The sequence below is a fragment of the Sus scrofa genome, chromosome 3 (genome assembly GCF_054392235.1).
Source record: "Sus scrofa isolate SSC_HxYL_T2T_F1_AM1 chromosome 3, Sscrofa_HxYL_maternal_Yorkshire_Landrace_v2.0, whole genome shotgun sequence".
NCBI lineage: Eukaryota > Metazoa > Chordata > Mammalia > Artiodactyla > Suidae > Sus > Sus scrofa.
In genome coordinates, this window is record NC_139385.1 from 56,127,672 (window position 1) to 56,141,908 (window position 14,237).

The 14,237-nt window shown below is 49.5% G+C and overlaps 1 protein-coding gene across 1 annotated transcript in view; it reads right to left on the reverse strand.

Moving 5' to 3' along the window:
- Positions 1-2,673: 2,673 nt before the first annotated feature.
- The window catches only part of FBLN7 (fibulin 7), a 51,942-nt gene continuing 40,378 nt past the window's right edge, over positions 2,674-14,237 (reverse strand). Inside the window, exons 4-8 of the mRNA XM_005662277.4 lie at positions 10,311-10,436; positions 7,788-7,925; positions 6,650-6,787; positions 5,874-6,012; positions 2,674-3,699 (exon numbers count right to left, since the gene is read on the reverse strand). Of these exons, the coding sequence (XP_005662334.1) occupies positions 3,327-3,699; positions 5,874-6,012; positions 6,650-6,787; positions 7,788-7,925; positions 10,311-10,436 (914 nt within the window). The 3' untranslated portion in view covers positions 2,674-3,326. The remainder of the gene's footprint in view (positions 3,700-5,873; positions 6,013-6,649; positions 6,788-7,787; positions 7,926-10,310; positions 10,437-14,237) is intronic.

Consider the following 14,237-nt stretch of genomic DNA (forward strand, 5'->3'; position numbering starts at 1 on the left):
TTAATCCACTGAGCCACGTCTATCCCAATATATTCTAAAATGTGAGATCCACTGCTACAGATTAGAGATTTAAGAAGTGTATTAACAAATTAGAGGAGTTGCTGTCGTGGCACAGTGGTTAACAAATCCGACTAGGAACCATGAGGTTTCAGGTTTGATCCCTGGCCTCGCTCAGTGGGTTAAGAGTTAAGGATCCGGCGTTGCCGTGAGCTGTGGTGTAGGGTCGAAGATGCGGCTCGGATCCCATGTTGCTGTGGCTGTGGTGTAGGCTGGTGGCTACAGCTCCGATTCGACCCCTAGCCTGGGAACTCCATATGCCACGGGAGCAGCCCTAGAAAAGGCAAAAAGACAAAAACAAAACAAAACAAAACAACAAACAAAAACCCCAAATACCAACAAGAAGTGTATTAACAAATTAGAGCATGGATCCAATTCCAACAAACAAAAAATCATGAGCCACTCAGAAGTGAATAATGACTAAATACTTAAAGGTATCAAGGAATTATTGCTGGTTTTTAGGTGTGATTGATATTGAGGCTATGCTTTTTTTAAAGTTCTTATGGTTTAGAGGTACATGGCGGAAATATTTATAGATGAAATGACATAAGGTCCAGGATCTGCTTCGAAATCATCAGGGGGTGGGGGAAGTTCCCGTCGTGCCACAGCAGAAACAAATCTGACTAGCATCCATGGGGACGCAGGTTGGATCCCTGGCCTCGCTCAGTGGGTTATGGATCCAGTGTTGCTGTGAGCTGTGGTGTAGGTCGCAAAAGTGGCTCGGATCTGGAGTTGCTGTGGGTGTGGTATAGGCCGGTGGCTACAGCTCCACCTTGACCCCCTAGCCTGGGAACTTCCATATGCTGTGGGTGTGGCCCTAAAAAGAAAAAAAAACAAGACAAAATCATCAGGGGGTGGGGGTGAGAGCAGAGATAAACAAGATCGCCTGTGAGTTGACTGTAGAAGCTGGTGATTTAGACTTGGGGTTCATTCTCTTTTACTTTTGTAGATGTTTGAATGGTGCCTAATAAAGTCTTAGACGCCCCCTGCCCAACAATATGACACTGAATTACTTAGAAAGGGGTGCAAGTTAATACCTAGCTATTCTGACCGAGCACAGATTGGAGCTATGAAAGGGCAAAGGAGAAGATGATTTCCTTAAGGGAAAGTTGAGAGAGGCGAGCTGAGGAGGGGCCAGGCATGATTCACCAGAGGGTAGATGTAGGCAGGCGTTTGTAGCCTGGTACTCTGGGGGCTGGGGCTAAGTGTGGCATTTCATCAATGGGAAGCCTGTTTGATGATGGCAGATCTTGGTGATGCAAGTCACTGGTTCAGACTGGGCCTGTGTGGCATCCAGGGCATAATCCTAGACAGGTTTAGGGAGACACCTGTTCTGTAGGCCCTCAATTCTCACCTGCTAGGAGGTAAGAGGCTTGTCCCTCAGCACCACCCTGCCCTCCCCTCAGCACGAAGGAAGGTCACATGCCCATAACATTGTACTTACTGGAGCAGGGCCACGCCTGGGGCCCTCCCACTTGGTGCTCTGTAGGCTTCAGACCCATCACAGCACCATTTAGAAACACAAGGCTGTGGATGATAAGGTTTTTTGGGTTTTTTTTTTTTTTTTTTTTTTGGCCATACCTGCAGCATGCAGTTCCCCAGGCAAGGGACTGAACCTGACCCCAGCAGTGACCATGCTGGATTCTCAACCTCTGGGTCACCAGGGAACTCCTATGGGTGAGAGTTTTAATAATGTCCTGTAACACCCCAGAGAAACAGATTTGCAGGCCTTTGTTGTGTTGTTGGAGAGATCAGAGCTGAGCCCAGAGGAGAAAAAAAATATCAAAAGCAACTCTTGCCTGTGCCACACCCTTCGTCTGAGAAAATAAGACAAGGAGTGGTGTCCTCAGACACCTTGATGTCTGGCAACGCGTGTCCTCTGGCTCCACCTCAGACCAAGGCCAGTCCAAAGAATTCTTCAACAAAATGTCTGTGATGCCGTCTCACCTAGATGAACACATTTCTTCCTAGCTGAGCCAGCCTCTAAACTGCCAATGAACTGTCTCCCGCCATACACCCCCACCCCCATGTTTTCTTTACTCTGTCACCGGAGGGTGACACCCTGTGGCTCCTGCCTCAGAAGTAAAAGGTCTGGTAATCAATGGCAATCCAAGCATTTTCTTTTTTCTTTCTTTCTTTCCTGATTTTTTTTTTTTTTTTTTTTTTTGCTTTTAGAGCTGAACCTGCAGCATATGGAGGTTCCCAGCTAGGGGTCGAATTGGAGCTACAGCTGCCCGCCTACACCACAGCCACAGCAATGCACAATCTGAGTCACGTTTACAACCTACATCACAGTTCACAGCAATGCCTGATCCTTAACCCACTGAGCGAGGCCAGGGATCGAACCCACATCCTCGTGAATACTGGTTGGGTTTATTACCGCTGAGCCACAGAGGGAACTCCCAAGCATTTTCTTAAATTCTCCATGGCCAGATGTCGCCTTACCGATCTCCCATTTGGCCAGGCCCAATTTCTATTGGTGGAGCAGTCCCAGCGCCACCTCTGTGTTTTCTTTCCCATTCATTCATCCCAGTGGGCCCAGACTAACCAGGAAGAACACGAGGTGCCCTTCTCTGGAGGAACTAGGCTAGGGCATGGTTGAGGGACAGCCAGGTGGGCAGGGACAATCAACAGACTTTATTTCTTCAGTTATAATACCGGGTTACGTTTCGAGATATGATTTCTCCCAAGGGCATTCATTCAGGCAGAATCTACACTTGAACACTGGTTCCTTGTTCTGGAAGAATCTGTGTGGGGGTCCAGGCCCCGCCGTGGCTCTCCAACAAGAAGGCTGGCAGGCGTGTCACAGAGGGGAATACAGACGAGAACGTGCTGGGTGATGGCAGGACCCCCTTCCGCCCCCCTGTCCCTGCCACAGGCAAAGGAGTATGATTTGACCCTCAGCAGGACCCAAACTACTTCATATCAAGGCCTGAATATAACAATATAGGAGGCCGAACACAATCACTTCAGACACATTCCATGGCACTTCTTCCCCAGCTAGCTCAGACTCACAACGCCATGCACACGGCATTTTGAAAAGCTGCCCATTCCCCTGCAAAAAAAAAGATTTGAGAAAGTGCATAATCCCAGGGAAGGGCCCCAAAGCAGACAAAATGTGATGGCCACAGTTTGGGTTTGGGGGCTGCGCTTCTGTGCCACTCCACGGGGACCTGGAGGGACGGGCAGGCAGGCAGGGGGCAAGGGGGGTTGGGGAGAGATGTCTGTCGCTGAGACTTTGAGGAAGAGAGATGACCCCCACGGCACCCTTAGAAGTCATAAGGGGACACAAAGATGGTGACCTTGGACACGTGGTTGGCCTGGAAGGAGCGATCCAGGTATTCCGACATGTCCACGTCCACCTCCAGCGTCTGAGGCCCCTCCAGGGTCTGGACGAGGATCAGCTCTCCGGTCTGGCGGTCTGAGCGCTGCATCACAAAGTGGCCCCGGCTGTTCCCACCCACGATCCCAAACCGCAGGCTGTTGGGTCCCGGCCGGCCAGGGGCCGAGGCCGTGGCCATGCGGAAGAGCGTGATGGGCGTCTTCAGGTTGGAGGGCAGGGAGAGATAATGGAAGGAGATGGTCTTGGGCAGGTGGCGGCAGGGTCTGCTGTCCATGGGGCAGGGGTTCCGTTCACACTGGCTGGAGCAGCAAGGCGAAATGGAGGGAGTGGTCAGCCTCAGGCGGAGTCACAAGGGGCTGTTCTGACCCCTGATACCGCCTGTCTACCCCATCTTCCCTCCCACAGAGGCCACTGGAGTGACCCTTCCAGCCGCCAGTCCTTCGTCACAGGTGCTCCAAAGCTACAGCCCAGTGAGGGTCAGGCCTGGCCCAGGAAGAGGCATCACCCCCCGACCCACCTGTACCCGGATACATGTGTGTTTGTGTGTGCGTGTGTGTCCATATATGCTGTTACTGCCATTGTGGCAGAAACATAAAGCTGGGAAAGATTAAAGAGTGATGGTGCCCCTTCTCCAAGTGCTGAGGCCCCAGCATTTAGCTGGTGACATCCTGGAATGTGGCTCTCCACAGGGGTGGGCTTTCTAAATGCCCAGTGTTTATTCATTTTTGTTGTTGTTGTTAATTAAAGTATGGTTCTTTTTTTTTTTTTTTTTTTTTTTTTTTAGGGCCTCACCTGTGATATATGGAGGTTCCCAGGCTAGGGGTCTAATCAGAGCCACAGTTGCCAGCCTACACTACAGCCACAGCAACGCAAGATCAAAGCTGCATCTGTGACCTACGCCACAGCTCAAGGCAACATCAGATCCTTAATCCACTGAGAGAGGCCAGGGATCAAACCCGTAACCTCATGGTTACTAGCCAGCGTTGCTTCCGCTGTGCCGCAATGGGAACTCCTAAAGTATAGTTGATTTAAATGTTGTGCCAATTTCTGCTGTATAGCAAAGGGATTCAGTCATATATATATTTTTTACTCTTTTTTCCTTTTTAAGGCCAGACCCACAGCATATGGAAGTTCCCAGACTAGGGGTCAAATTGGAGCTGCAGCTGCCGGCCTACGCCACAGCCACAGCAATCCCAGATCGGGGCCCCACCTGTGGCCTAGGCCGCAGCTCATGGCAATGCCAGATCCTTAACCCACTGATCGAGGCCAGGGATCCAACCTGCATGCTCACAGATACTAGTCTGATACTTAACCCCCTGAGCCACAAGGGGAACTCCTCAGTGTTTACTCTTAAAGCAGGACACCCTGTCTTCCTCAGCATGGAAGTGCTTTGATAGTTTTCTACTTGGCCCAACATAACAGACAGATACAATTTAGCAATTGTGGTGACTCGGATCATCCCTGTTATACAGGTCAAATAGCACTTCCGGCTATTAATCCAGGATGTCTCCAAGGCTCTGACATACAGGTCCCTCTGTCCCTTCACTAAGTGACATCAGAGGGAGACCCTGGCATCCTTCACTCTCAATGAATAACTGCTTCTAACCTGCAATAGCCCCCAAAAGCAGTTCACATGTCTAAACACTTGAGGTCAGTGCAACCTAAAGGCAACACTAAGGCTCTTGTGATCTCTTTTTCAGAAAAAAATATGTATACTTTGTGATAGTTGCAGTTCTCCTTAAAAGCCTGTCTCGGAGTTCCCTTCATGGCTCAATGGTTAATGAGTCTGACTAGCATCCATGAAGACGCAGGTTCGATCCCCAACCTTGCTCAGTGGGTTAAGGATCTGGTGTTGCCATGAATTGTGGTGTAGGTCACAGAGGCTGCTCGGATCCTACATTGCTGTGGCTGTGGTATAAGCTGTGAGCTCCGATTCGACCCCTAGCCTGGGAACCTCCATATGCCGCAGGTGCGGCCCTAAAGAGCAAAAAAAAAGCCTGTATCCTCCCTTTTGAAAAAAAGTCTGTTAGGTGCTGAGGCTACTAGAAGTCCTAGTACCAGTGGAAAAGCAGAGTGATGCGATGCAGAGCGTGCAGTTCCATTTGAGCACAGGAAGTGATCCTCTCTCTGTGTAACCTATACCTGCCTCCCGGTAGCCTCACCATGGTCCTCTTCCATCCAGTGGCCTCCCCGTCGGAAAGGGGGGCTCTAGGAACATCATTCCTAATTCCCAGGGCAGACCCTGACCTTATGGCTCTTACGGCCCCAGAACAGTGCATTCAATGCAACCACTACAGAGAGACGGAAACTCAGAGAAGCCAGACTCCCTGCCTCCTGGCTTTTATCAGACATCACTGTATCTTCTCCCAAGAACATCCAGGAGGAATCTGGCCCAGCCCCCAGCTCCCTGCCTGCGGGGAGGCCTGGGTGAGGGTGTACGTGCTCAGCTGTGGGTGGCCCTGGCTCTACTCACAAAGGAGACGTCTTCACGTAGCTCACGTTGCCGCTGCCCTCAGGGCACTCCGGGCTGACGCACTGGAAGCCTCCACCCGTGTTGATGCACACAGTCCCCCGGGGGCACACGGGCTGCGGGCTCACACACTCATCGATGTCTGAAATACGGGACACCCAGTGAGGGTGAAGGACCCCTGACTTGCCCCCTCCCCTCCCCCGCCAGTGATGGGACCACAGGTAGTGAGCTTAAAACGGGAAGCCCTATCTTCATGAACTATTCGAAGGTCTGGTGCAAGTGTTGGGAAGCTCCCCTCCCCGGGATCCTGGCCGCCTCAGGCATGACAGGCTCCAGAGGTGCTGAGGGCACGGATGAGTGTTACAGGTCACATGCTTCTCTCAGACCTGCCTTCTCTTCAGCCGGCATGCCCTGGAGTCTGCCCTCAATGGCTGTTATTGTGCCCTTTATATTCTCTGCTCCCTTCATAGGTGAGATCCCAGGCTGGAGGCTGGGTTACTTCCCGCCCCCCTACAATCCTACGTGAGTCTTCATGAATACTTGTGGATGGATGGATGGGAGATGACTGTCTAGATGCCTGCTAACCAGTCCTGGGTTACCCACTCCCCTGTGCCCTGCAGTGGATCCCCTACTAGGACATCACTGGGAAGCTCCTTTTTTTTTTTTTTTTCTCACATCCCACATCAGCCCCTAGAGGAGCCCTCTGTCCTCTCTCCTCCTCCCCCAGTAGTTCAGAGCTATCACGTGGGACCAGATGCCTCTGCCACAGCCTCGCTCACCCTCGCAGCTCTTCCCATCGGCCAGAGTCCTGTATCCACTGGGGCAGGCACAGCGGTATGAGCCAGGGGTGTTCACGCAGGCATGCATGCAGAGCCGGGGTCGCCCCTCCTGCCCGTAGAGCTCGCATTCGTTCACATCTGGGGATAGAAGTGCCCAGCATGACACCAGGAGCCACAGAGCAAGTGTCCACCAACCGTGACCCAAACTGTGCCTCCATTCCTGGAGGGGATGGCAGCTGTGTCACCATCTCTGGCAGCTGTGGCTAAGTGGCCGGGTCTGGTGCAGCCACCAAGCCTTATCTCGGCAGGTGTTTTCCTATTTCTGCCAAGGATCCCCAGGGCTGAAGGGAGGAGTGAGGGAGCTGATGTGCTTGACCCCAGACGGGCTCTTTTGACTAAGGCAGATGAGGAATTGGGGAGAGCCTGCAGCAGATGGCAAGGCAGGCCTGGCAGCCCGGGGAGCAGGCATAGGGGCTGCAGACCCAGACTCCCCTCCCAGTTCCCAGCCCCACCTTACCCCTCCTCATCTTTGGGACAGACTGGTGTAGGAAGACTTCTGCTGCTGTCAGATGAGGCTGTGAGTACCAACTGGCCAACTCTTAAGTTTGAACTGCTGGTATATGAGTTGTTTTCAGAAGGAACTTTGGTAACCCGAGAGGTTAGCAAAAGAGGCCCAGTCAGTGAAGCTAAGTAAGCAGAGAGGAGACCAGAGAACAGCCCAGGCCCCTGCACAGCTCTAGGGGGTTGCAAGAAGCCTGGCACTGGGACTCTAGCTCCTCCCGGCCACCTGCCCTGCGATCCCAGCCAGGAGGGAGGGGATAAGGGGCCTCAAAGTCTTCTAGAGGAGTGTGCATGGCTAGTGGGAGGTCCGGGGCGGGGCTGCTATCTCTACAGTCTTGCTTTCCTAGGACCGCCCCTGAAGTCTACGCACTCTCTAGTCCTTAGCACCCTTCTAACCTAAACCGCGGGGTGGGCGAGGCTTTTGGAGACAACGCTCAAGGAGACCCCGGCCCGCTCCCTGCACCTGGATCAGGTGCACCCCTGGCGGGAGCCCCACCCCCACCCCTCCCCCTCCTCCGCCCTCACCACTCCCCCTCCTCCGCCCTCACCCCTCCCCCTCCTCCGCCCCCACCCCTACCCTGGCAGACGCTGTCCCCGGCGGCGCCGCTCAAGTGGAATCCGGCCTCGCAGCTGCAGTGCTGCGCTCGCTCTACCTGCGCGCATCGCGGTGCGCGGCTGAAAGCGTGGTCCCCGTTCTCGCTGCCATCCGGGGCGGCTGCGGGGAGAAGACACCCTCAGAATGGAGCCCGGAGCACGTGGGCCTGACCCTAGAGGCGTGCCGAGATCGGGGCGCGACCCCATCTCAGAGCTTACTCTGGAGTAAGGAAAGGAAAGACACGGATTTAACCGAAACCCAGTCGATGGTCCAAGGCCCACCCGAAGGGGCGGAGGACCCGGGACGCGCCCTAATAGAACGACGTACGAAAGCAGGCCACACAACGGCACCCAGAGGGCCGCAGTGACATTAACGGCGCGTCTCACTTACAAAGACTTAAACACCAAATGCCTAGTAGTGATCATTGAAGTTTAAAACTACGGAGCTTAAAACACGACCTCTTAATGGAGGTTCTTTTTTGTATTTTTTTACTTCCCTAAAGTGTGGAAGCTTTTTGTTTCAACCAAGAACATAAATCGGTTTTCTAATCAGAAAAAAAAGTTTAGTTTTTGAAAGTTTTCAAAGGATTGAGAGCTCTCACATGTTTAGAGGAGACTGCAGAGGAATCTGCGATAAAAGTAATGGATGCACAAAAAGATGCTTACCTTACACTTATCTGAGACTCATGTGGAGATTCCCAAGCTAGGGATCTAATTGGAGCTACAGCCGCCAGCCTATGCCACAGCCACAGACTCTGAGCCGCGTTTGGGACTTAAACCACAGCTCATGGCAACTCAGGATCCTTAATCCACTGAGCAAGGCCAGGGATCGAACCCTCAACCTGGTTCCTAGTCAGATTTGTTAACCACTGAGCCACAACTGGAACTCCTTATCTGAGATTCTTAGAGAAGTCAAATTTATGAGACAAAACAGAACGGTCGTTGGGGGAGGAGGGAGGGGAGGGGGAGGGGAGAATTATTGTTTCTTTGGCACAGAGTTTCAGTTTTGCAAGATGAAAATTTTCTGGAGGTAGGCGGTGGTGATGGGTGCACTGCAGTGTGAATGTATTTAGTGCCATGGAACTGTACACAAAATGGTGAATTTTAGGAGTTTCTGCTGTGGCCCAAAGGCAGGGGTCTTTGCAGCAACAGGACGCAGTTTCAATCCCTGGCCCAGCATGGTAGGTTAAAGGATCCAGCCTTGCCACAGCTGCCTCCTAGGTCACAACTGCAGCTAGGGTATGATCCCTGACCAGGAAATTCTATATGCCACTGGGGTGGGGGGTGGGGGGCGGCCAAAAAAGATGAAAAAAAAAAAAGTAAATTTTATGCTACATGTATCTTACAACAGAAAAAATAGTAAATGTATTTTTTTTTTTTTAAGTAATTGGAGATGATGGAAAGACAGGAGAGGATGTGAGAATGTGAACTGGCTTCAGATGCACCTGCTCACACCCTGCTTCCACTTCTTCTGGGAGATTCATGGAGTAGGGATAATTTATATATAAAGTGTCTCCTCACCTGAGGATCAATTGCCTGAAGGTCCCAACAGGAGAAGCCCTAGAACACTCAGAGTCCAGGACCAAGCATTTGGGTTGAGATGGAGCCCTGTCTTTTTCCTTCCTCGTTCTAAGTAGGAGGAGTAGCGGTGGGGCTGCCAAGAAGGCTGTTTCCCCATAGGGCAGCCCCAGGGATGGTGCTGTCAGGGACCCTCTGGGCTCTTTCTGAGAAAGCACCCAACCGGGTGACTCATCTGAATGGAATCAAGACATATTAACAAATCTCTTGGGATGATACTTAAACCTGACCACCAGTTCTGCGATGAGATTCCACACAGAAATCAAGGCAAGCAGACAGGTCACTCCAGGCTTTTCTGGCCAAGGAATAGGATATCTTTAGTTTTTGACTTTCTTATATAAGAAATTCTGGCAGCAACATAGCGTGGAACCCAAACCATTCTATGGAATGAACCCATTCCCCATAGATTCCTTATCATTGGGCTTTCTTGGCACCAGTGGAAACAGACATTGTGTGACTTCTAGACCTTCTGGCCGGAGGTATGTTGGGACTCAAGGGTGGATTGTAACCCCATCACCAGTTGAATGTCTGATTTTCCAGCTCTGAAAATACTTTGGCCTGAATCAGTAACTACGAATTTTGCAGGATGGGATGGGAGGGTTTGTAGGAGACGCTGTTCTGCTGAAGTGCAGAGGAAATGTCAACCAAGTGAAGGTGGCAGCAAGGAAGCATCTCAGGTCAAGTCCCAAAATGGAAAGTTTTCAGGGTGGGAGTCAGTCCTTCCACTTGCATTTTTTGTATAAGAAGGATCAAAATGCTGGTCGCACAAAAGAACTAAACTCCATCCCAAATAACCAACTCAGGGAACCAGAGGGATCAATGAATGTAGAGCAGGCAATCCCACCCTGCCTGCCTTTGATGACCCATGACCAGGGTCCTCCTCTCTCTGCAGCAGACTGCCCTCCCCTTGACCCCTGTGACTACGTACCAGTCTGGGCCTGATGCTGACAGCGGCTCCCAGTCCTTCCCAGAGGACAAATGCATTTGTATTGGTTGACACCTTCCACACAGGTCCCACCATTCTGACAAGGCTGGCTGGAGCATTCGCTGATATCTAGGAAAAGAAAGAATTTTCAAATCCAGGTATATGAGTTCTAATTCTAAAACTTACAGACAAAAACAATGGGGAGTTCCTGTTGTGGTTCAGTGGGTTAAAAACTCAACTAGTATCCTTGAGGATGTAGGTTCGATCCCTGGCCTTGATCAGTAGATTAAGGATAGGGCGTTGCCATGAGCTGTGGTGTAGGCCGCTGATGTGGCTCCGATGTGATCCCTAGCCTGGGAACTTCCATATGCCACAGGTGAGGCCCTAAAAAAATAAAAACAAAAGCAAAAAAGATGGATTCACTTTCTTTACATGGAGGAATAATTCCATCTTCTATATCCTTTCCATGCGCTCCCCCAGCTAGAGCTGGGAGGGGACCAGGGTAGCTGAGATGCAGCCCACCCTCCATTCAGCAAGCCACATGTGCCCACCTGGAGCTCTACCAGAGGGAGCAGGTCCATCGCCCATACGTGTTTCACCCAGAGGCACCATTTTCTAATTTGCAGGGTCAACCGTGAGGCAGCCACCTGTTCGCATGTGCCCACACTGCCTTTGATAGCGCCTTCCTGCCCCCCAACTCTGCCCCTACCAGCCAGCACCCAGGGAGAACACCGTTGTTTTTTTTTGTTTTTGATTTTTGTTTTTTTTGTCTCTTTAGGGCTGCACTGGAGGCATATGGAAGTTCCCAGGCTAGGGGTCCAATCAGAGATATGGCTGCTGGCCTATATCACAGCCACAGCAACACAAGATCCGAGCCATGTCTGCGATCTACACCACGGCTCATGGTAATGCCGGATCCTTAACCCACTGAGTGAAGCCAGGGATCAAATCCCCAACCTCTTGGTTCCTAGCCGAAGTCGCCTCTGCTGCGCCACAATGGGAACTTCTAGAACACCTTTTGAACAAGAACTCAATTCAGGGGGGCTAGAAGAAAGAGGAATGGCCCATCAGAATATCCAGAGATGGGAAAAATGAACTCTTTCCAAATTTCCACCCAGACACCTTCTTGTGCTCATTATTTCCTGTGCAACCAGGGAGGAGATAATCCTGACCCCTGACATTTCTTTAATGCTGGAAAAAGGAAATATTCTTTGCTTATATACACAGCAGTCCCATGGAAAAGCTATATATATATGAGAGAGATTAAATATATTTAAAAATGTAATAGATTTTTCTCTGTGTGGTAGATTATAGGAAATGTTTGTTTATTGACACTTTTTTGTACTCTTCTATTTTTCCCACAATGAATGCTTATAAACATTCTATTAGAAAAAAATGATCTTTTAAAACCCTCATGGAGTTCCCAGGTGGCTCAGTGGGTTAAGGATCCACCATTGTCACTGCTGTGGCTTGAGTCGCTGCTGAGGTGTGGGTTCAGTCCTGGTCCAGGAACTTCTGTATGCTGTGGGGAGCAGCCCCCCCCCCCAAAAAAAAAAACAAGACAAAACAAAAGCAAAAAAACTTCAGGCCAAATCCACTTGTTATGAACTCCTTAAGCCCAGTTTTTTGGGTTTTGTTTTTCTTTTTTTCCTTTTTTACAGCCACACCTGCAGCATATGGAAGTTCCCAGGCTATGGGTCCAATCTAGCTGCAGCTGCCAGCCTATGCCACAGCCACAGCAACACTGGATCCAAGCCCCTCTTGTGACCTACGCTGCAGCTTGTGGCAACGCTTGATCCTTACCTCACTGAGCGAGGCCAGGGCACAAACCCACATCCTCACAGACTAGTTGGGTTCTTAACCCATTGAACCACTACAGGAACTCCCTTAAGCCCAGTTTTAATGCACAGAGCACAGGCCATTCCCACCAGAGAGGAAAGGTTTGTCAGTTCACTGACTTGACCACAGCATCTTAGGAAAGAAAATTGGAAGCACCTCCTTATTGGCATAAGAGCATCCTTTCCTGCTGTGTCTATCAAGAGGAAGAAAAAGGTGCTTTGCTCCTGATGAGAACAACAGCCTTCCTGTGGGTGGGTTGGCAGGCACTTTAGCTTCCCTTTGGCCTCCTTGTAATTGGGATGTTATGTAGACTATGACATGGGTTCTATTAATCATGAAAGAACTCAGACCATCCAAATGCTGCTCATCCCTGGGGAAGGAGGCTTTTCAATTTCTTGGTAACTTCAGCCTGGTGACGTCTCCCCCCCCCCATATGTTCTGTTTTCAGATGACCGGTTTCCAGGAATGTGTCTGGAACAACACTACACAAAGTCCCCAAAGCATGGAATTCCTGTTTCTACATTGTCTAGCACCATCCCTGCTCACCAGCATCATCTGAAAGTGGGCCAACCACTAGGCTGTTGTGAAGTTATGGGAAGACAGCCAAAGAGCATGAACTCCAGAATCTTTGATTTGGGCCACCCTGGGACCAGTGCCATTATCTCTCCATTGCTGGGACTTTAGTGGAAGGCACTGAGCCTGGCCACACCTGGTCGCACTTGGCTGGTGTGGGTGTGGGTGTGGATGGGGGAACAGTTGGCTTGAAAGGGAAACGCACAGGTGCTTCACAACCCTGAGCACTAACTCCCCATCTGGATCTCGTGTGGCCCAGGATTTTCATTTCTTAGATGGGCTCCATTCAGACTCCCTTTATTTCTTATCTAGATATGTTGACAGAGCCATTCCATGGCCTGACGCTCAGTCCTGTGTCCTGGCTGAAGTACAGCTGTCATCACATTCACATCTGTCCATACTGTGGCACTGAGCTAAGAGCACAGTGACTTCAGAGCTATCAAGAGGGCATGGACAGACCTTAATTAGACATTCCTCCAAAGAAGACATCCAGATGGCCAACAGGCACATGAAAAGATGCTCAACATAGCTAATTATGAGAGAAAGGCAAATCAAAACTACAATGAGGTATCACCTTACATTGGTCAGAATGGCCATCATCCAAAAATCTACAAACAATAAATGCTGGAGAGGGTGTGGAGAAAAGGGAACCCTCCCACACTGTTGCTGGGAATGTAAACTGGTGCAGCCACTATGGAAAATAGTATGGAGGTTTCTTAAAAACAAACATTAGAACTGCTATATGACTCAACAATCCCACTCTTGGGCATATATCTGGAAAAGACAAAGACTCTAATTTGAAAAAATACATACACCCCAATGTTCATAGTGACACAATTTACAACAGCCAAGACATGGAAGCAACCTAAATGTCCATCAGCGAATGGATAAAGGTGTGGTATATAAATATATATATACATATATACATACATACATATATATACACATATATACATACACACACATATATATATATACATGTATACATACATATATATATACATACATATATATATATATATAACGGAATACTACTCAGCCATAAAAAAGAATGAAATAATGTTATTTGCAGCAACATGGATGGACTTAGAGATTATGACAATAAGTGAAGTAAGCTGGAGAAAGACAAATATCACATGATATCACTTGTATATGGAACCTAAAAAAATAATACAAATGAACTTATTTATAAAGCAGAAACAGACTCATGGACATAGAAAACAAAATTATGGTTACCAAAGGTGAAATGGGAGTGGGACGGATAAATTAAGAGTATGGGATAAACAGATAAATACTACTATATATAAAATAGCAAAACAAGGATTTACTGTATAGCACAGGGAACTAACTATATTCAATAACTTGTAATAACTTATAATGGAAAATATTCTGAAGAGTATGAATACGTGTGTGTGTGTGTGTGTGTGTGTGTGTGTATGTGTGTGTATAAATCACCTTGCCATATACCTGAAACTAACACAATTTAAAAAAAAAGAGGGCACTGGGAGTTCTATTGCA